The sequence below is a fragment of the Eurosta solidaginis genome, chromosome 3, assembly GCF_040869045.1.
Source record: "Eurosta solidaginis isolate ZX-2024a chromosome 3, ASM4086904v1, whole genome shotgun sequence".
Taxonomy (NCBI): domain Eukaryota; kingdom Metazoa; phylum Arthropoda; class Insecta; order Diptera; family Tephritidae; genus Eurosta; species Eurosta solidaginis.
This window is the reverse complement of record NC_090321.1, coordinates 261,153,929-261,175,121: the sequence shown is the minus strand read 5'-3', so window position 1 is coordinate 261,175,121 and position 21,193 is coordinate 261,153,929. Positions and strand designations below refer to the sequence as shown.

The 21,193-nt window shown below is 37.6% G+C and overlaps 4 protein-coding genes and 1 non-coding gene across 15 annotated transcripts in view; 2 read left to right on the top strand and 3 right to left on the bottom strand.

Moving 5' to 3' along the window:
• The window catches only part of Taz (tafazzin, phospholipid-lysophospholipid transacylase), a 34,704-nt gene extending 32,110 nt beyond the window's left edge, over positions 1–2,594 (bottom strand). For 4 of the 5 annotated variants that reach the window (XM_067776151.1, XM_067776165.1, XM_067776171.1 and 1 more), the window contains exon 1: positions 2,219–2,546. In XM_067776151.1, the coding sequence (XP_067632252.1) occupies positions 2,219–2,341 (123 nt within the window). In that variant the 5' untranslated portion in view covers positions 2,342–2,546. Of the gene's footprint in view, positions 1–2,218; positions 2,547–2,575 lie in introns of those variants that run through there. The other variant, XM_067776152.1, reaches the window with a different exon arrangement.
• A 1,209-nt stretch (positions 2,595–3,803) lies between these two features.
• On the top strand, positions 3,804–4,978 carry mRpL18 (mitochondrial ribosomal protein L18). The gene has a single exon (XM_067778197.1). The coding sequence runs from the start codon at positions 3,917–3,919 to the stop codon at positions 4,496–4,498; it is 582 nt and encodes a 193-aa protein (XP_067634298.1). The 5' UTR covers positions 3,804–3,916; the 3' UTR covers positions 4,499–4,978.
• On the bottom strand, positions 4,506–4,966 carry ox (ubiquinol-cytochrome C reductase complex subunit oxen). Its single transcript, XM_067778198.1, has 2 exons — positions 4,729–4,966; positions 4,506–4,661 (listed from the first exon to the last, which is right to left on the bottom strand). Exons 1-2 carry the CDS (start codon positions 4,858–4,860, stop codon positions 4,626–4,628), a joined length of 168 nt encoding a protein of 55 aa, XP_067634299.1. The 5' UTR covers positions 4,861–4,966; the 3' UTR covers positions 4,506–4,625.
• A 3,362-nt stretch (positions 4,979–8,340) lies between the features above and the next one.
• Positions 8,341–21,193, top strand: part of LOC137245460 (uncharacterized) — a 39,183-nt gene continuing 26,330 nt past the window's right edge. For 2 of the 7 annotated variants that reach the window (XM_067776140.1, XM_067776138.1), the window contains exon 1: positions 15,195–15,330. Coding sequence is in view for 1 of the 7 variants with exons in the window: in XM_067776146.1 (XP_067632247.1) it covers positions 8,483–8,576 (94 nt within the window). In the remaining 6 variants the exon portion in view is untranslated. Of the gene's footprint in view, positions 8,577–15,194; positions 15,331–15,403; positions 15,425–17,312; positions 17,330–20,072; positions 20,089–21,193 lie in introns of those variants that run through there. The other 5 variants (XM_067776146.1, XM_067776139.1, XM_067776142.1 and 2 more) reach the window with 5 other exon arrangements.
• Positions 17,629–17,710, bottom strand: TRNAS-CGA (transfer RNA serine (anticodon CGA)). Its single transcript has one exon. It is a non-coding gene; the product is annotated as a tRNA-Ser (tRNA).

Sequence of the window (21,193 nt, the reverse complement as noted above, 5' to 3'; positions counted from 1 at the left end):
TTCCGAGTTTCGATATGAAAACACCCCGTAACAATCCTGAAATAAACGGAATATAGTCCCCAAACTATTCCGAAATGGTTCCGAAATTTTCGGTATATAGTTCTGATACGTGGAAATAGGTCCGAAAATTATACCGAAATATGCCAAAATCAAAAATACTAAAATTTAATAGAACTTATTTATTTATTTAAACCGAAATAGCTGCTAGTACTAATCTCATAATACGATATGACGTTCGTTGGTATGTTGGATTCCCAGGCTTAAGCAGCTGCGACTTCTGTTTGGCTCCAGTTTTCAGGAAAGGAGAAGAGACCTAAAGCTGGTCTAACGCCAAGCAAATTCGAAATTACGGAATTGGCGAATAAGTATTTGGACACCTACGTATATTTCTCCTCTACTGGAATACGCTTGCAGCGCCATAGGTGAAGAAAAATACTCCTCGAACTTACAAAAATTGATTGCGGCTATAACAACAACAAAAGGTTATATAGACGTTCCGATCAAGGATGACTTCTGTGGGAGCTTAGAACAGCCATACGAGCTCTTTAAGCATTATATTAACTTGATGGCGCTGATATGACAAAAAGGGCTGTCATTCTCCATATTTGTTTTAAGTTGCCCGCGTATTTAACGTGACCTTCTAAACAGCGTCCTTCGCTTCCAAGTGGAAGTGAGACTCCTCATAGAACCTTTTTTCCGGCCATGCTCACTGCAATTACATGGTGTCTGTAGCGGAAGAGGTGTGTCGGACAGAAACAGAAGCGATAGCCAAATTTACGGGATTGAGGGATTGTGTAGCGGAACTCTTCCAGGGGTTCCGCGTCATCATTAATTGGAGGTTGACCGCCTAAGTGGTTTTAACCGTTTCGTAACAAGTCACGCCAGCTATCCCTGTTTCGCGATAACTGACGCCAATTAAGAGCACGAAGGGAGGTCAAGTCTCCTCCACCTACCTCTCCTCAGGATAGGTACGATGAGCGACTTGCAGAGCTTGATTTTTGTTCGTCGAGACGACTAATTTTTAATACTCTACTCAGTTCAAAGTAGCATTTGATGGCAAGAGCTATTCTCTGTTTGATTTCTTACCTGACATTCTTTTCGCGTTTATGGTGGTTCCCAGATAAACAAAGTGCTTCGCTCTATCCAATAGGTGCGGTCACTCACAAATTATCATCAATATCCTCTAATGGGAGTCCGATTTGGGTTCGGAGAATATATGGGGGACGTGTGGCACACAAGCGGCCGGGCAATTACTTTATAAGGGATATTAGTGTTCTAATTGCGGCTGCATGCTCCCCATATATTTTTGGGTATAACACAGTCGGTAGCGTAATGCCACCGATAGTGATGAAAATATTGTCGACATTTGCATTGTCCTCATTGTAAATAGAAATGTTAATACAGTTGATGGCGTTTGGCGATGGTGTTGCTATATAGTTTTCGGAAGCCATTCCCTGTTATTGGTAGGTTTGTGGTAAAATAAGGGAGGAGGACGGCTTCAAGTATCTGCACTACTCGTGATAGGAGAGGAATTGGACGATATGAGTCTATAACGGTAGCTGGTTTCCCAGGCCTTAGAAGCGTTACCACCCTCGCTGTTTTCCATTTTTTTGGGGATGACGAAAGTGGACAGAGACAGGTTGAATACGAGCGCCAGGTATTTTAATCCCTGATAGTTAAGGTTTTATGCTTATCCGGGCCTTATGCTTTAACCTTTGTGGCTGTGATGGTAATGGGAGACGAACTGTGTTTATATTTAGGTGCGCGTTGTTGTTGTTTTACTCATTATTATAGCGATAAAAACACTCTTATTAGAGTTCGGGATGTGTTATCGATGTTGATGGTCCTCTGTCAGATATAGATCCGGTACGTTCTGGTTAAAAGCACCATTCAGGTACTAGCCCGAAAATGTCGGAAACGATTTGATATGACCACATTCGATTTAATTTGAACCTTCTAGGCCATAAAAAGCCAGCAGCGTATCTGTTGCGTTTTCCATTCCGCAGATTTTTTGTCATTACATTATAAAAAAAATACTTGGCATATCACCGTATCATATCATATTTGAGCAATATGAACAGCAGCAAAAGTAACGAATGACCATGGAAATCAGACACACACACCCATATCTTCCATATGGCATTGACTTGGCTTATTGGATTACTGTTTTAACGTTATGCCAAGAACTTGCAAAAGTTTATTTAGTTTTATTACTCACCCGTTTTGATGATGTTGGATAGTGTGCAGTGCAAGGCTTCTGTATCCGAACCAATGTCACATAACTTCCTCGCCCCAAGAGCCGAAGGTTGCCAAATGCTCCTAATCCAGCCATATACAGCATTTTAGGCTTTCTTGGCGTTTCCTAATATTTACAAAAAAGTAGATAATACTTGGTAGTTTTACGCCTCGCTGTCCACGATAAAAGCCAATGTGGCCACTACGTACGCGGACTTAGTGCTTTTATGACCAGGAAAATGTATATAAACGTTTCCTGGTGTGGCCCATGCTAAAGTTATAAAAAAAATTAAAAATTACAAAAAAATCGATTTATTATTAAAATTGTTTGACATTTTACTTTGCAATCATCCTTCATTTGGCGATGCATTCGTAAATATTTACATTCCGAATGGGGATGTGTACTGGTCATTGTAAACTTTACCAAGTAGCGCAACTAACAGCTGATCGCTCAAAATTTGCGCACACACACAAACATCACTAATGGCCATATTACGGAAATCTTAGGAAAATTGAAGTTAAATTTTTAAACAGACATAAAATGTTATAATTTTGGAATATATAGCATCTAGGACACATTAATTGCAGTAATTGAAGCAAAATGTTTGCTTATACTCAAGTATTTAATTATTTTTTCTAAATTTATCTTTAATATTGATGCAATGATTGATCCAATGCAACTCTGGTCTTCCTACTGTTCTTCATGCCACTCCATTCGAGTGTCTATTTTCACGGCCTGCGAGTGCCTTCCACTCTATTCGTAACATAACCTCGAATTAAGCTGCCAAACTATATAGTAAACAATGGTACTGGTGGGTTCTGGCCTCTACGTAGTTGACTCTTGAGCGAATAAAAAAAAGAGCGAGAAAAAAGGGATAAAGATAAGGCCACATTAGGCTGCACTACGCAGCACTGCACTGCACTACAATATATTCTTTGCATGTATTCTTATGAGGCAATTCACACCTAGCGTCAGCAGCACTGCGCGACCCGGCACAGCGCGGCAAATTTGATCAACTAGGCAAAAAAGCCGCATTGCTAAGTGTCGCGCAGTGCTGCTGCCCCTAGGTGTGAATTGCCTCATAAGAATACATGCAAAGAATTTTGCACCATCTTTTTTCAATCTGGGAAAAAGAGTGTGGAACTTTCCTTCCTCATATCTTGAGGATGAGATGTCTTGGACCAATAGCCACGACCTTTTTATTTTCCTTTCCTCTTCTTCGCACAAATATGAAATAATTACAGCTCCAAAAACTGTGTCGTCCATTTTGCAAACAAAAATAAACACAAACTTTTGCCGCAATGTGTCGCTCGATTGCCGCTTAATGTGAATTGCCAAAATATGTCGCTCTGTGAGGCGCCGCTGCCGCTATGTTTCGCGCAGCGTAATGTGCGCGTACCTTAAAGGAAAAGAGTCAATTCATACGGCATAAAAAACAGCTGATCTAATGTTTACATTCGCAATGCGCAATCTACTAGTGTGATTTGTTAATATTTTATTTACTGCTACAACAACAACAACTAATCTATCTTTTAATGACAGGAGCAATCTTCAATTGTGAACACACAATATTATCAATCATTGTTATCGACACATTCCTAGCTATTCGTGTTTTGAAGTCATAAGGCAGAAAGCGAAAAATTATAAAGATTTTCCAGTGCTAAGAAACTATATTGGATCATGTCTGGGCATTTTCAGCCTTTGCGTTCGTCGCGCGTGCTACAGAAAATTAAAGAAATCAGTAAGCCCACCGGCGTACCTGTAATGATAAATCGCAATCCACGCAATTTGGAACGCTTACGGATTGCACACAAACCATCGGGTTATTTCCTAGAGAAACCAGGACGTTCGTTTTGGCACAAACTGGAGCTCAATGTAAGTGGCCGATATGTGACGGCAGAAGTGAGACATTTTCAGAATGGACCCATCATCGGTGCCAGCACCTCAGAGTGGGCTATTAAGAAGCATTTATACAAAACCAAAGACACATCTGCCTTTGTAAATCTAGCTCGCGTGTTTGCCATGAGATGCCTACAATCCGGTATAACAGAAATAGCTTGCAATGTTGAAGCTATTGCTGGCAGTAAAGTAGATAAATTCCTCAAAACATTGGAAGAAAATGGAATAAGATTACAAGAACCTGAACGTTACAGTGCACCGCACCCTTGGGATCCTGAACGCCCGGAGAAACCATGGGATGTACTGGAAGATAGCTTAGTAGCAAATCAACAAGCAAACACGGAGGTTGTACGAGAAAACTAATAAGGCATTTTTTTTGCAATAAATTGTTACATTTATTAATAACTAAAAATAATCGCTGCGCTGATTTTATTCCATCGGTAGCATAAGAATATTTCTAACTAGCCAATATTTATGAATAGCGTGGTGCTTATTCATATTTATCCTTGATATCCTTCCACAGTTTCTAGAAATAGAGTAAGAGAATATATCAGATGAGGTGGCTGCACTTACATAATTATGCAAAAACTTACTCCTTTATTGACAGTCTCGAAAATTGTAGTGGATGCAACATCCACGCCGCGTTCAAAGAAAAACACTGATGCCATAATAGTCAAGGCAAAGGTGGAGGTCCTTTTAAACAAAACGTTGTATAAGGCCTTCATTATTTTGTAACTATTCCAATTGACTTGCAAAATATTGCTTCACAAACGATGAGAATTGTCCAGTAGCAGCTGTTGTTAAAGTTCGCCTAGCTGTCAAAATAAGCAAATGATAAGAAAATATCGATTTCTTGGATTTAAATCATTCATTTGCTTTACTTGCGCCGAGTCGTCACATGCGTGCTATGCGGGATCAGTCTCCATTAAGACCATGTTTACACTATACCTAATCTACAATAAATTGTCCATAGATAATCTACGCGTTTGCGTGTGTTCTATCTCCGAGAACTTGAGGTAATTCTATACGAGAGGTGTCAAACGACGCGTACGCGTCTTGACATCAGTATTAATAATCCGGAACCGGAAAATAAAAATTTTAACTCGTTCAAAACACTTCGTTTTTTTACGTCGTCGCGTCAAGCTCGTTTTTCCCCACAACTCAACCGCGTGCTATAAAACGACGCTATTCACGCAGTAGAGAATAAAATAGCGGATAGTGCGGGAATCGAAATGACAAAAAATTTAATTAAAAACTAAAAAATTTATCGTACTTGGAGTAAACCATGAAATCAGAATATATAATAACCTCAATTACGCAGAAACCCACGCACATGGTTTTGGCCTTTGTGTATTATCTGTGTGTTGGTGGAGCAACTGTACAGCAATTTAAAGACAGCAAACTTCTGTATATATAACCTGGTGTTATTTATTAACACCAATGGAAGGGTAACCTGGTATTTTATTAAGCTTAAGCTTTAACCATTAAACTAATAATAAAAAAAAACTCGTTCAAAAGATATTAACGAAAAACTGAAAACTGACCCGCGGGTCCCTCCGAAACCGGGGGTGGTATTCATAGTATTTTTGCGAAGAACACTTCTGCGTTGGTGGCCCTTGGCCGCGCTTATAAAAAATTACACTGGGTGGATCCAACACCGGTTTGGAGACGAAAACTATATCCGCGCAAAACACTTATGTGCACAATTTTTTTTTGTGGGTACATCAACATTACAACAACCACATGAAAGTCGCCAACTTCAACTACAAATATCTCCGGACAGAGGTAAAATTTTTATTTTCCGGTTTCGGATTATTGTTGATTAATACGCGTCTTTTGACACCTCTTTCGATATTTTTGCTGTCGTATAGATTTACCGAACTTTATTATTTTCTATCAAATTTTAATTTTTTGTTTTTGTTTTTTTGTTAATTTATTACGTTCTTTGAGACCTAGTTGAGATTAAAATAGTGCAAAGAGAATAGATATACAAGAGGGCACACTGTGTAGTTGGGAATAGTGATTCTGAAAGATCTCGATTAGGTTTTCGCAGCCATTTTGCTACCTGCCTTCGTATCCATCACCTTGAAATGGTAAATTTGAAGGATGTAAAAAAAGAAACGTCTAACAAGAAACGATTAAGCCAGACAACGGATAAAAATAGAGAACCGCCAACAGAACGAATAGTGGGAAACAGTAAACCATCAAATAGCTGGTAGGTAATTCACCATCGGGAAAATGTGGCATGAAATTCGTAAATTCCAACGCTAGAGAATCTTTATTTTGATATAATAATAACAAATATGCACAAAATATTTAGGAATAATCCTAGACAGTAAGCTGTCATGGAAGCTCAACGTGAAGGAGAGGGTCAAGAAGGCCTCAACGGCACTCTACGCATGTAAAAGAATGTTGGGGTGTACGTGGGGCCTAGCGCTCTCTCTTTATCATTGGGTTTTTACAGCGATTGTAAGCCCTATTCTATACTATGGAGTTCTTGTTTGGTGGAAAGCCACACAAAAAACAACATACCTCAAAAAATTAGAGGGGGTATGCAGACTATCGATGCTTAGCATTACGGGAGCCCTGAAAACAACCCCGACGGCTGCACTGTATGCCATTTTGCACATCCCACCTGTAGACTTGGTAGCACAGAATAAAGCGTTAACGACCGCAACCAGGCTCGGTGCTTCGGGGCAGCTTGAGCGCCGACCATATGGCCATAGTAGTATAGCGTCATCAATCACAAGACGAACAGACTACATGATTCCCTATCTGCGCTTCGAGGGAGATCTTAAGGCTACAATAGAGGTGGACGGTTGGCGCAAGGGTGCGCAAATGGCGGACGAGGCGATACATGTTTACACCGATGGTTCCAAAGTAGTGGAAGGAGTAGGGTCTGCGGTATACTGCGCTGATCCGGAAATAAGCAGATCCTACAGCCTGCCGGATTACTGAGAGAGAGAATAGCTTAAGCTGCAACCCTGTTAACTTTTATATTGACAGTCAAGCAGCAATTAAGGCAATAATCTCGCATAGCACAGAATCTAAATGCGTGTTAGAGTGTAAGCAGTCTCTGGAGAGAATCGGGACAGGGAGAAGCATACATATATATTGGGTCCCAGGGCATATGGGAATAGATGGGAATGAAGAAGCGGACGAACTAGCTAAAAAGGGCGCATCCCTTGAAGCTTGCTCCGTAGATGTCCCAATTAGATTGCGCGAGATTAAGCGAAGGCGAGAGGTGCACATGATCGACCAAGCGGGAAAGGCGTGGGTTCAAGCGCGGAGCTGTAAAGTGTCGAAGATTATGTGTAGGTCTTACAACCTTAGACTAACACAGTTGATCCTATCATTAAAAAGAGAGGACTGTAGACTCATGACGGGTATTCTGACTGGACACTGCCTTCTGGCGTCACATGACATTAAACTAGGCTTGACCAGTGATAGTAGATGTAGGAAGTGTGGGTTGGAGGAGGAAACGATCGAGCACGTTCTGTGCTCGTGCCCTGCACTTGCCAGGCTAAGACTCCAGCATCAACATCAAAAATGTTTTTTGCTCGTTTTTTAACGACCGTGATCACAACACGATGACGATCGAACAGAGTTCCCAAAAGTAAAGTATTGCATACAAATAACTGATAATAGATTTTTACTAAGGCAACTCTGATAATATGCAACAGCGCATTGGTTTTATGTATACATACTAGAGAAGTATCAGTTTATTCACGCAAATGCTAAATAACATAAGAATATTCGTAGTATGAAATATAAAAGTTGTAATGCCCCTCTTCATTTACTTTCATTTTAAATTAAATTCAATCCGATAATTCTTTCCGACAACACAATTCCTCTTTGGTACTATGGCATATGATCCTCTGTGAGTGCTCCATGGAGTACTACAGTGAAATTACTTTGCAATGTACTGTCACGTATGTACTCTATGGAATACTCACAAACAAAGCGAGAGGACATCGCAATGTTAATTGGAGCACATTTTTTGTATGAATACAGATTAGATTTGGGCCAGTCCTATACTCCTTTGGGAGTATTCCTTACATTATTTATAGCGTACTCGCGTTTTTGAAGGGTAGCAATCTAAGCATCTGTCAGCGCACGACGCTGAATCAAAAATCTTATGTGACGGGGCCTTATAAGAAAACTTCTTATCGATACATCGATACATCAAATTACTCACCACATTTGTTTGTACGTGAAAATACACAAAGTCCGATTTTATTGATAAATATTCCAGCAAATCGGGGCTTCATTTGCATGCGTGAAATTAAACCAAAAAGTTAATACAGTTCATAAAACATTCCTTTTACATTTAATTGTAAAGAAAAAATGGTTGATTTAACTGATTCATCATCACCATACCAACAAAGTATTCCCAACTATGCATTCTATGTACCGGCTGTGGTTGTATTTGGTTTAGCAGGTGAGTAAATGCATACAAAACAACAGTGAAAATACAAATAATTCATTTGTTATTGCAATAAAAAACTGAGGGTTATGTCATAAATGAAAGTGTAGCTATATTATATTTTTGTATCATGATCTATATATAGCATGCATTAGTAGTTTATTATCAGTTGGTCATTAATTTTAAAAATGAAGCTACCTAATTCAAATCACACTGCACCTGCTATCAAATAAGGAAGAAGGAAAAGCAAAGAAAAGTTAAGCATGCAATGCTCATACATTTGGCCGTTTGTGTGTAGAAGTAGACAGATGTTAACCCTTTCGACCCAATTTTCTATCTGTATCCATAAATTTTTTTTTTTAATTTTAATCATTTTGTAGTCACTCAAGGAGTGTCTGGCCAAAATTTCAAGTCGCCACGCCCATTCGTTTGGGCGGTAGAGAAAGTTGCTTGTGAGCAACGTTGGGCAATTGTGGTATATAAAAAAAATTTGTTTTGTTATTATAGCCGTATTAAGATTTATTGAATTATTTTAAATGCTAAGTATGAAAGGACAAAAAACAATTTTTGTTATTGTTACAGCAAAGATGTACTTTACATTTAAGACATTTGGACATTGGAGTTCCTGTTTTGCACAATCTGCAGCGACCTTTTTCGCCAAATACTACCCAGTGATCCACTTTATCATACCGCTTTGCATCTGGAGGGTTCGGTTGGAACCTATACTTTTTGGTGCTTTGCGAAGACACACTGCTCGAGGGAGAGATACCATCGGAAGATGTTGGATTATTTTTTTCCGAATTCGATGGTCGACCTCTTTTCCTTTGGATGGAATCTTCAGAAACTGAACTATATTGCAAAAGTGCATTAGCAATTTCCAGTTGAAATTGTATTAATGGAATATGTTTCTGGTTGGGATGCAGAAGACCAAGATGTTTTCTATAAAGCAACCAGGCATTTGTAACGGATGTTCCTAGGCACCAATAGAAGATTCTTATGTACCATTTTCTTGAGCGGTGGTTAACCTTGTACAGCTCCATGAGCATATCAGCTAGGTCAACCCCTCCCATGCCTTTATTATAGGAAGCAACTATAGCAGGTCTTGGAACATCAATGTAAGTTTTTTCCTTCGGGCTCCAACGCTTACAAACATCAACAGGCTGGTGGTCTATACACGAAGATGCTAGCAAAACTGATTTGTTGTCAAACCACTTCAGGCGTACTATATTAAAATTAGCTTCAGATCTCACGTCAAAAGATCCTCTTCCCCGTTTTTTGAGCTCAATATCTGAAAGCAATTGGCAACTGCTTACCCGATTTTTACGGATAGTACCTGTTGCAAATATGCCCATTTCCTTCAACGCAATAAGACTTACTGATGTAAACCAGTTGTCGAAATAAAGTTTAAAGTTCTTGTTTTTGGGCAAGTTTTGAGCCAGATAAAGGACAACATCCGAAGATAGTCCCAATCCGTATGACGGACAGGTTCCTTCGCCAACATACATTGTAAAATCATATACTATGCCAGTAGTTCCAGCACGAGTAAACATTTTAAAACCCCATTTGTGGGGCTTAGCTGGGTTATATTGTTTATAAGTAGACCGTCCTAGCCAAGAGTAACAGTATAAATTTATGAATATATGAATTATATCGATGTATACCTTTGAATGCAATTATCTGTTCATCAACACTTTGATGCTCTTCCTGAGGTAGATTATTGAAGTTCTCCTTGAGGATATTTAGCAAAGGGCGTATCTTGTACAGCTTGTCATAATTTAAATCATCCTTTTTAGGTTGTTGGCTGTTTTCATTGAAATGAAAGCACTGCTTAATTTTTTTCAAACCGGCCGCGAGACATTGCTTCTGATATAGCCGTAAGCTTTGTGTTTTGGGCCCAAGCCATTTTAAGCTGGGGTAGTCTAAAAACACCTAAGTATAACAAAGCGCCAATATACCGTTTTATATACTCCTTAGTACAGTTAAGCTCAATGCCGAGTTCCTGTAGTCCATATAAATTTGTTTGCTGTATGATCAAATCAATACAACGAGTGTCAAAAATTTTTTCGAAATATTCAACTGACGTCAAAACTTCAATAATTTCCAGGATATTATCGTCCTTCAAACTAGTGTCAGGGGCTTCATAGGGCCTTGATCTCCATTTGAGAGATTTTGAATCAACTTTTACAAAGCACATATTAACAGTATTAGAAGATTCTTGCTCAACCTCGTCCGCCAGCGTATTTTCAAGAAGGTCGATCTCTATGCTTTCTCCTCTTTCCACGATCCCTTCCAAATTCCTCTCCAGCACTGCCGATATGTCTTCCACCTCATCGCCGCTTTCCTCGTCACTGGAAACATCCCAATCGAAGTTCAACATTTCTTCAATATCTTTGTTTGTCAAGCCTTTATGTTGGGGTCTCATGTCTAAAAGTATATAAATTAATAACCATAATTGCCCAAAGTTGCTCACAAGCAACTTGACAGTTTTGGAAATTACTCACCTGTGGTTTGTTTGCAATGGTAAGATTTAACATTCACAAATATTTTACTTGTTATTTACTTAAACAGATTCAATAAAAACATTTTTAATTTTTATTATAATTTTGAAAAAAATTCACGTGTATAAAAACTTCTTTCCAACTTCGCAAATATATTTGTCTTGACACACGCGTGCACTAATGAAAATAACTTTGCTAATTGGCGATCAAATTAGCTGTTGTTTTATTCAACTTAAAGAGAACACTTGTAGCTTCCGATATCGATGCCGTTACAACAGCAAAAACAAAAACGACGCTGACCGTTAGGCGTCAAACATATGAAGTTGCCCACAAGCAACGTTGGGGTCGAAAGGGTTAAAAACCGGTTATTTCATTTTTTCTTCTTGGATTAGTGGTCATTCACACTTTCTTTAAAGCACGAGTGGCATGTAATTTTTTCTATATTTGTTGTTATTTTGCCACATTTTTTTCTGCAAGCATCTGTTTTCAATAACAAATATGAACCATTTAACCGTTTAAACGCTTATGGCGGTCCAACAAGGCGTGCCAGTCCCTCCTTCGTTGGGTTTACTGCCGCCAATTGGTCACACCAAAGGCGTTTACACAAATTAGTTCCGCTTTTTTATTGTTGTAGCGATAAGGACACCCCGATGGTTTTGAGTAGCGTTATCGATACAGATGCCCCTTTGCCGGATATAGAACCCGTACGTTCCGGCAACATGCACCATTAAGGCATTAGCCATAATTTGACCACATTGAACCTTATCGGCTATCCACATTCCATGAGGAACTTGGGGTCGCCAGAGCATCGCCTGCTTAAAATGTGTACTATACATGCATGTTTGAAGCCGATTCGCCTCGCATAGGCGTGGTTGACAATTTGGTTGCTGAAGCTATGAATTGCGCTTCTCAACCCCTTGAATCTCACTAGATTTCATTACTTTATTTTGTGATGAGCACTTCTGTAACAGTTCCTGCAGTCAACTGCATGATGTAGATGAGCCTCCAAAACAGATAAGAATATCTGCGAAAGCACAATGATGAAAGCTACCCATAAATAATTTATACGCTTGATTTTAAAGTATATATGCGGGCCCTCTATGTATCCACACATTTTAAATAATCGCGCCCGCCAAACCTTACATGAAAACCACATTTTAAGTCAACGCAGAGGACGCACACTCTCACCCTGGCTCTACTTCGTTCTGCCCTTGTATCAAGGTTACATTCTAGCTACAGCTACAGCGTACGTGATATACCTGTATGCGATGTGTCCCCACATGACAAACCATTAATTAAACTGTAACGTGGAACCAACGCCTCTAACAGCAACTTTTCTATGGTCTAACTATACTTACACTGCTAGTTACCTTGGACTTCTGGCAGAGGATTTTGATGACAGTGATAGTTATTGAGTGGTTGGGTCCACTGCATGGGTCGGAACATTGTTACAACAGCAATAGCATCAATAAGGATTTGGCATTCATAAACCTCACTTTTTACTACCATATAAATTCTTATTTGGCACAAATAAACTTATTAAACACAAAAGCTCGAAATAACTTATTTAAAAATATATTTTAAATTTTGTCTTTGTAGCTAGATGTACATGTTTTAGAAAATTTTGTGCTGATATGTATTATATAGTATGTACATACGTAAGCTCATATGCAGGTATGTATATGCGGGCACACTTTCAATATCAATAATGCCACGAGACAACACAAATAAGCAGGGACGGATTATTTCAAGGCCCGCAAGGGATTGAGGCTCCATGTACAAAAAATAGTGTTCAAGAGCCCGTATCGCTAATGTTTTGTAGGTGAAGCCCGCTAAAAATTTAAAGGACTGTGACAATAAAAAGCTTCGGCTCAGAAAGTCGAGCGATAGCGGGAAAAAGCAGATGAAGGAAAACTTGGTACTTCAAATTGTGCCACCAAAATTGCCTATGCGGTTTTGTATCTTAAGACTGGGAAGCGAGGGGTTTGTAAAGGCAATATAAAGCTTAATGGCTTCATTACTTCCCCAACCCAATTGCCAATCGCACCTACCCAAGGAAACCTTTTTACAAATTTGAATATACGAGCCGGACCCGTGCGCATCTTGCGCAACCAATATAAAAGCCTCTTATCAAATATAAACAGAAATCAGCTGTTTTATCAATCAATTAAAAACTGCCATCTGGCATATGGTAGCAACTGCCGGTAATGCATTGCAAATATTCACAATAGTGACATAGTACAAATAGATTTTTTTGTGTGCTCACAATCGTTTATTTTTAACAAATTATTTTAATAAGATATAGCTAAACAAAAGCACTACGACCAAAATTGCCCAAAGCTCACTAACTTCACTGTTTATGTCGTGATTTTAATAAACACTGTAAAAATTTAGACGTCTGCGACTCGTTTCTTGGCATTAAAAAATACCTTTTAACTACATTAAATTTGTAATTCGAAATGAATCAAAGAATGCTAAACCGTGATATACTGTTCAACCCTCTGTTTCAAATTTGAAGTACCAATTACTTGAAACTTGTTTGCAAAATTGCGTTGTGATCATTATTTTTATATGGATGCAATCAAATTTACTCTGTATAAATTCTATTCTGTATATATTTTATCTACTATTAATTTGCTTTATTGTCAATTTCATAAATTATTATTTACTAGCTCCTTCATGAGTACATTTTAACACATTTACAACATTTTAACTTTTGCTTACTTCTAAGTTTTTAATTGAAATTGTCAAGCGTTTAATTCAATACTGTTTAAATATTACTTTAAAATTGATGACTGCTTATGTTGTTTATATCGTGTATTACATCTGAGAATTAAATGTTGGTATATTTGGTCTGTATAATTGTTTAAATTGTAGACTGATAAATAAATAAATAAATAAATAAAATAAATAGCCCGAATCTCCATTTTTAGAACCGAAATTTTATTTATAGATAAATAAGAGCGAAAAAGGGACCCGTACATAAAAATAGCAATTAGAAATAATATATGATCATACATACATATATTTCGTTGTTGTTGTTGTTGTCGTAGCGATAAGGACACTTCCCGAAGGCCTTGGGGAGTGTTATCGAATGTTGATGGTCCCTTGCCGGATGCAGATCCGGTACGTTCCGGTACCAAGCCCGACCATCTCGGGAACGATTTGTTATGACCACATGTGGCCTTCTAGGCCATTCCGCCCTCCCACCCCTTGATCCATGAGGAGTTGGGGGTCGCCAGAGCCTCGGCTGTTAATTAAATAGGATTCGCCGCATATAGGTGAGGTTGACATTGGGTTTGGAAAAGCTATACATTGCGCTGGCAACCTGAAATGGTTGCGCTACACAACCCCTTGAATCTATTTGGTATTTTAGTCGCCTCTTACGACAGGCATACCTACCGCGGGTATATTCTAACCCCCTAACCCGCTGGGGTCTGGACATGCCAAGTCTCACATAGAACGAGTCTGGAGAAATGAATTGTCCTAAATGCTCGGACCTCTTGCCAATAAGCGACCGGTTACTACTGGACTTTAAACGAAATCGAAATGAGAAAACAAGTCATTGATGAAAGATGCACAGAATGCGTACATCGTTCGAAATGAGTGTTCTACATACCTACTAAAGAATTTAATTTCTTACTTGAATTTATAACAAAAGCTATAATGTCAATGACGGGCAATGCCCTGGTAAATGGGCACCTAAGCCAGCGTCAACGTTTCGTATCTTATCGCATTAATTCTTTTTTTCTTTTCTATACCAATTTTTATTAAGATCTTCCTACCTAAAAGTGTTTTCAAATACATATTTATATTAACAAGTTTCCAGTTGCAGTGACCATCCTAATGATGTATCTTAATGGTCAAGAAAATGCTGACATTGTTGAAAAGATTGCAGCGCAATGTAAATAAATTATATATTATTTATTTATTATGATCGATCAGATAAACGTTATATTTCCTTAGACTTCTCATACATATATGTATGTATGTATAACAATTATTTATTTTTGTTTTTGTTTTTTTAAACATTTCTACATCCATAAACATTCCGATATACATACATCAGTTCCTACCTGTATTTTTGCCATTCTATAGATCCCATAAAATCAGTACTTAATTTACCAAACTACTGAGTAGTTGCGTAGCCGTGCGGTGTTGTTTAACTGAAATTAAATTTTGTGTTTATAATTCCACATTATAATAATTTTAGAAAAAAGTTAACTGTTTGCACAAGTGTTGAAACCGTGTTTAGTGTGATTTCAATAAATGTTCGTTACTGATAAGCGTTTTTTTGGAAAGCCACTGTCTATCAGAAGCACGCAAGACGTCGACTTATAGTGAAACAGGATTCGTCGCGGATAGGTTAGGTTGACAATTGGGTTTGGAGAAGCTATATATTGCGCCGGAAACCTGAAGGGTTGCGCTACACAGCCCCTTGAATCTGGTATTTTAGTCGACTCTTAGGACAGGCATACCTACCGCGGGTATATTCTGACCTAAGCCGCTGGGGTTACTAACAGACGAGGCTCCATGAGTAACTTGGGGGTGGGAAGGACGGGATGGCCCGAAGGTTTAATGTGGCCACATAAATCGCTCCCGAGATGGTCGGGCTAGCACCTTAATGGTGCTGTGGTACCGGAGCAAACCGGATCTGTATCCGGCAAAGTACCATCACATCGATAACACTCCCCAAAGCCTTCGGGGAGCAACCTTATCGCTACAACAACATCAACAACAACATCAACAACAACAACAACATCGACTTATCTATTTATCTAAACAAAAAATACATTTGTACACTGCGTTTCACTTGAATAGCACACCGTACATATTGAAATTCTTCCCCTTATATCTTTGTAGGAAAATTTGTTTATTGCTATTTATAGCTTTTAATAAAAAATAAAAAAGATTTCGATAAATTAAACGATTTCTTAAATACAACTTAAAAATAAAAATACTCAAAATATAACAAATTCTGTTTCACTAGAATAGCACATTTTTCAATAAAACTGGATTAGAAGAAAATTAAAATATATATATGGTTTCTAATGATGGGTTGAGCCTTCCTTGTTCAGGATAACCTCGTATATCCTATTAGGCATTGAGTCGTACAAACTTTTCAAATAATTGAGAGAAATTGAAGTCCCCTCTTTTTGAATGGCCTCAATAAGTTCGGCTTTTGTTGAAAATTGTTTTCCAGACTCGTTAACTTTTCTGGACAGCCATTCCCAAACATTCTCTATTATATTGAGGTCCGGCGAGCATGGTGGCCAATTCAAAACTGAGACATTTTTGGACCTTATCCACGATTTGACCAAACGGGCAGTATGTATTGGGGCGTTGTCGTATTGGAAAGTCCACGGCAATGAACCAAAAACAGCTCACAGGTGCCATAATAGGAAATCGCACCCCAAAACATAACTCCGCCGACTCGACTGTGTAATCGATCCAATTGGTGAGTGTCCTTCCACAAATCGTGAAAATAATAATTGTAGCCATCATCAAATTAAACTTTTTCTCGTCAGAAAAAACAACTCGCTTCCACTCGTTGCTCCATGCCATGTTATCTCGGCAAAATTTCAACTTCATTTCTTTCCGTGCAGAGTTAAGTGGTGTTTTTTTTTTTAATTTTAGTTGTTTAGGTGATTTGCTCCTGAAATAACACACCTTACAGTGGTCTTGCTAGCACGGACACCTATTTTAGCCCTCATTTTGTCCACAGAATCATACGAATTTGAAGCTTCTCTCAAAATAGCCCTCTTATCTGCATCAGACAGTACACCACTTATACTGCTTTTCATGTCTTTTCTATAGTTCGTCTCATTTTGAATTTAGCATTTCTGCTTTTACCATTTTTTTTTTTTTGATATTTCAGTCACAGAAAGCCCACAATCTCTAAATGTTTTTTTGATTTTTATTTGTTCTTCGTTGGTTAAAGCTTTACCGCGACCCATTGTTATGGGAAATGAAATCAATTTGTTTGAAATAGTAAAAAAAAAATATTTTTTTTACTTCGCGGGCAATCTGTTCACTTGTACATCAAACTGAAACGGCAATGTGCTGTTCAAGTGACACAAAAAATGCACTGCATTTCAGAATAAATTTAACTCAAAGCAACAAAAATAAATGCATTTTTCCAGCAAACCAAATTTGACGAAATAAAACAATAACAATTTGACGAAAATGAAACAACAACAACAAGCTCAACAAAGTTAAATAAGCAAATAAATAAAAGGAAACGAGTGTTGTATTCAAGTGAAACGCAGTGTATGTACATATTTAGGTGTTCCATCTATTCAACAAAATTTTACAATAGAACGAGAGAGAAAACACAATTCAATTAAAGTTAGACTCTATCTTCAAAGCATTGTGTGCTTATCCACAATGCTTTAAAGCTTGAAAATGTATTGATGTCTTCTATTTCCATGTGTAGAAGAAATCTCCCCTCTCCGACCGGGTGAAAAAGTACTTTTGAGTGAAAATAGAATATATGTATAGCAACATTCACTGCGATTTGAGAAATCTATTTTAATTAAAAGTATTATTAAAAAAAGTGCAAAATAATCCGCAGCCGGTAGGATTCGAACCTACGCTCCCAGAGGGAATCTGATTTCGAGTCAGACGCCTTAACCACTCGGCCACGACTGCTTCTACGCCAATTGTGTCTAAGTTGCCATTTAAGCTAGTTGTTAATGTGTGCGAATTGCTGGTGTCTTATAAAAATAGCAGCATAATAAAGATACCAGATGTGATGAAATAAAAAAATGGATCAAAATAAAAAGCCTCAAAAAATCAGTTACGTTTTAATAACACTGGATCACAAATTCCAATTTTTTCTGCACCAGAGACGCCATTATGAAATTCCTATGTAAAATCAAGGTTATTTTTAATTCTATGGTAACGTTTCTGAGATATTTACGAATAACGGTTTTTCCAAAAAAAAAAAAAAAAAAAAAAAATTGGATCGACTTAATCATATATATCTCAAGAAGGAATTGAGCAATTCGAGAACGGTTTGAAGATTTTAAAAGGTAATCTTCTGCATTTCGATTACGTCCCCGTTCCACACTCGATTTAATCGAAGTTGGGTATTCTGCATTTCGACGGAATCATAACGAGAAGAGGAAGAGCAATGTTTTTTCGAAATCAGCTGTTTGTACGGAATGTGTGAACATTGGAGCAAAATAAATTAAAGACAATTTTTAAAAAACACCTAAAAACGTTTATATTTTATTATCCACGCCATTTTGTACAAAAAAAGCAACAGAATATATTGCCGCAGTGTTATATTTTTTTGAGTGAAGTGCTTTCATAATTGTAAATGTGTTTTTGTCGTTCTTTTGGCCAATTCTCTGCTGTGACCACCAAGTTTTGTTAAAACGGATTCCGGACGAATATAGTTGACATTTTCTGAATTTTAGGGATGCTAAATTCATTGCACTGGCCTAATATACTTTATAAAGGTTTATTTATTCTTTCCGCAAGGATTGTTTACGTTTTCGCTTCACCTTCCTCTACTCCGGCAGCTTGCTTTGGCATATAACTGGACCCAACGAACAGACACAAATTATAGCTGTCTATTATAATGGAATCAATAGCCGCGGCATTATTTGTGGAGTTGGAAAGCAACGCATACGAAAATGGACAGGCGAGAATGGAAAGGCAAATATTGGGAGATTTGTGTAATCCATTTGAGATGAGTGACGAATTGTAAGAAATTGAACTTAAAAGTGGTAAAGTTTAATGACTTATTTTCTTATTTAGGTTCAAAAAAAAAACTTTCAACTTAACAAGGATGTTTTCAAGTATGTGTTAGTTACTTTTGCGGGGCAAATATGTACGTCCAAAGACTTCGACATCGACATGTTGTTTTTGACCTGGAAACATATAAAAAACAATCATCATCAAGCCTTTTACGTTTCTTAACAAGTTTTACTTACATTTTTGTTAAAATTCCGTTATAAATTAATAAAAAAGAAAAAGAAAATATTTTTCCGCCAACTAATTTGCAACTTAAAAAACGGAACTACGATCGAAATACAGAATACACAAAATCGAAAGATTCGAAGTTGGATCGAAAGAGATTGGAACACAGAATACCAAAATTGCCAAATCGAAAAAATTCCAATCCAAGTCGAAATGCAGAATAGGGCTGAATACATTTTTCTATAAACCATGCATACAACACTTTTTGTCTCGAAAACTTTTTATTTTTTTGCAGATTTGTTTTTTTCTCTCTAAGCTCTGTTTTATTACAAAACAATAAGCTTTCATTCAACAAAATCGATGGACTAATACAAAAGTTAAGTACTTAAGTATTATATGGGAATATTTACATGAATGCTTATAACTTTTGTATTAGTCCATCGATTTTGTTGAATGAAAGCTTTTTTTTTTTGCAATAAAACAGAGCTTAGAGAGAAAAAACAAATCCGGAAAAAAAAATAAAAAGTTTTCGAGATCCTTCCTCGCAAAGTACACATTTTTTTATATTTCAAAAAAAAAAAAATGGAAAAAATCCGTAATGATTGTTCGTTATCTTTGAATCTGCAGGGCCTAGCAAAAAGTGTCTTATGCACAGTTTATAGAAAATTTTATTGCTTTTTAAAAGCTTCAAACCGTTTTGGAATTGCTCAATTCGTTCTTGAGATATATATGATTAAGTGAACCCAATTTTTTTTTTTTTTTTGTAAAAAACCGTAAATATCTCGAAATCAGGGGGTGATTTTGAATAGGAATTTCATAATGGCGTCTCTGGTGCATTTTGGCTGTAAACCAGTGTAATGTGAAAATTGTATATTTTGATTCTTCTTTATAAATTTGGTGATATTTATAAGCGCGTGATCCATATTACAAGAAATGAAAAATTCCATACAATTCAGTATGTTAATCTTGACAAATTTGCTTCTAATGCATTGCTGGAAGTGACGTCTTGCCGTCCCCGAAGACCTTGGAGGGTGTTATCGATGTTGATGATCCTTTGCCGGATGCAGATTCGGTACGTTCCGGTAACAACCACGAAAAAGGTATTAATCCGACTATCTCGGAAACAATTTTGTATGACCACATGAAACCTTCTAGGCCATACCACCCTCCTACCTCCTAGATCCATCAAGAGTTCGAGGTCGCCAGAGCCTGGGCTGTTAATGAAACAGGATTCGCCACGGGTAGGTGAGGTCGACAATTGGATTGGAGAAGCTATATATTGCGCTTGCAACCCCTTGAGAGTGTTGCGTTGAATCAATTTGGTATTTTAGCTGCCTCTTACCACAGGCATACCTACCGCGGGTATAATCTAAGCCCCCTAACCCGCTTGGGGGGGGGGGGGGGGGTAATACCATGATAAAATAATTTGAAGGTAAAACCGTTCCCTCTTCTCGGCGGCCATAATTGTTTTTTCATTTTCAAAAAGAAAATTTTAAATCTCTCTCCGAAACTTTGTGGAAATGTCAAACCAAAGGAAACTAGCAGAAAATTTCGTATGCTTGAAATTTCTTACTTGTTTAAAATGCCAAATAAAAAATTATAATAAATCAAAAATTTTTGTTTGCAATTTTTGGGTAGTTTTTTTTCTAATCGTTGCGAATTTTGAGGATTTAATCTTCCTTACACTGCATCAATGCGTCATTTTGGGTAAAAAATTCAAAATTCTTCGCATTACGTTATCCAAAACGGCAATACACGCTTTTGACATTTTCTTAGTAACAAAAACCCGGCAAGAACACAGCGGTAAAACAACGTATCATGTGCTTAGTGCTGTACCAGAGTTATAAATAGAAGTTTCCACTAGTTTTTTAAAGCCAAAATGAGAATTCTGCCAGCAACTGCTTTGTATTTTTCATATTTGTCCATTTTTTTTATCTATTACGCCAGCGCATCTTTTGCGATGAATTGCTGTTCTCGCAGTCGTGTCTTGAAGGGAAGATTAAGCCAAATGCGAATGATACCAGTGTAAACGCTTTCAAATTACCCATTTGGAAGTGCGCACTTTAGAACAGTGGAAATGTAATATAAGCCTAGCTTGAATCTATTCACAATATTTTATTTATGATCTCAGCCAACAAACCGAAAAGGCCTATCAAGAACTATTACCTATGTTATTAAACAACTCTGTTGTCTTGGCAAATACTA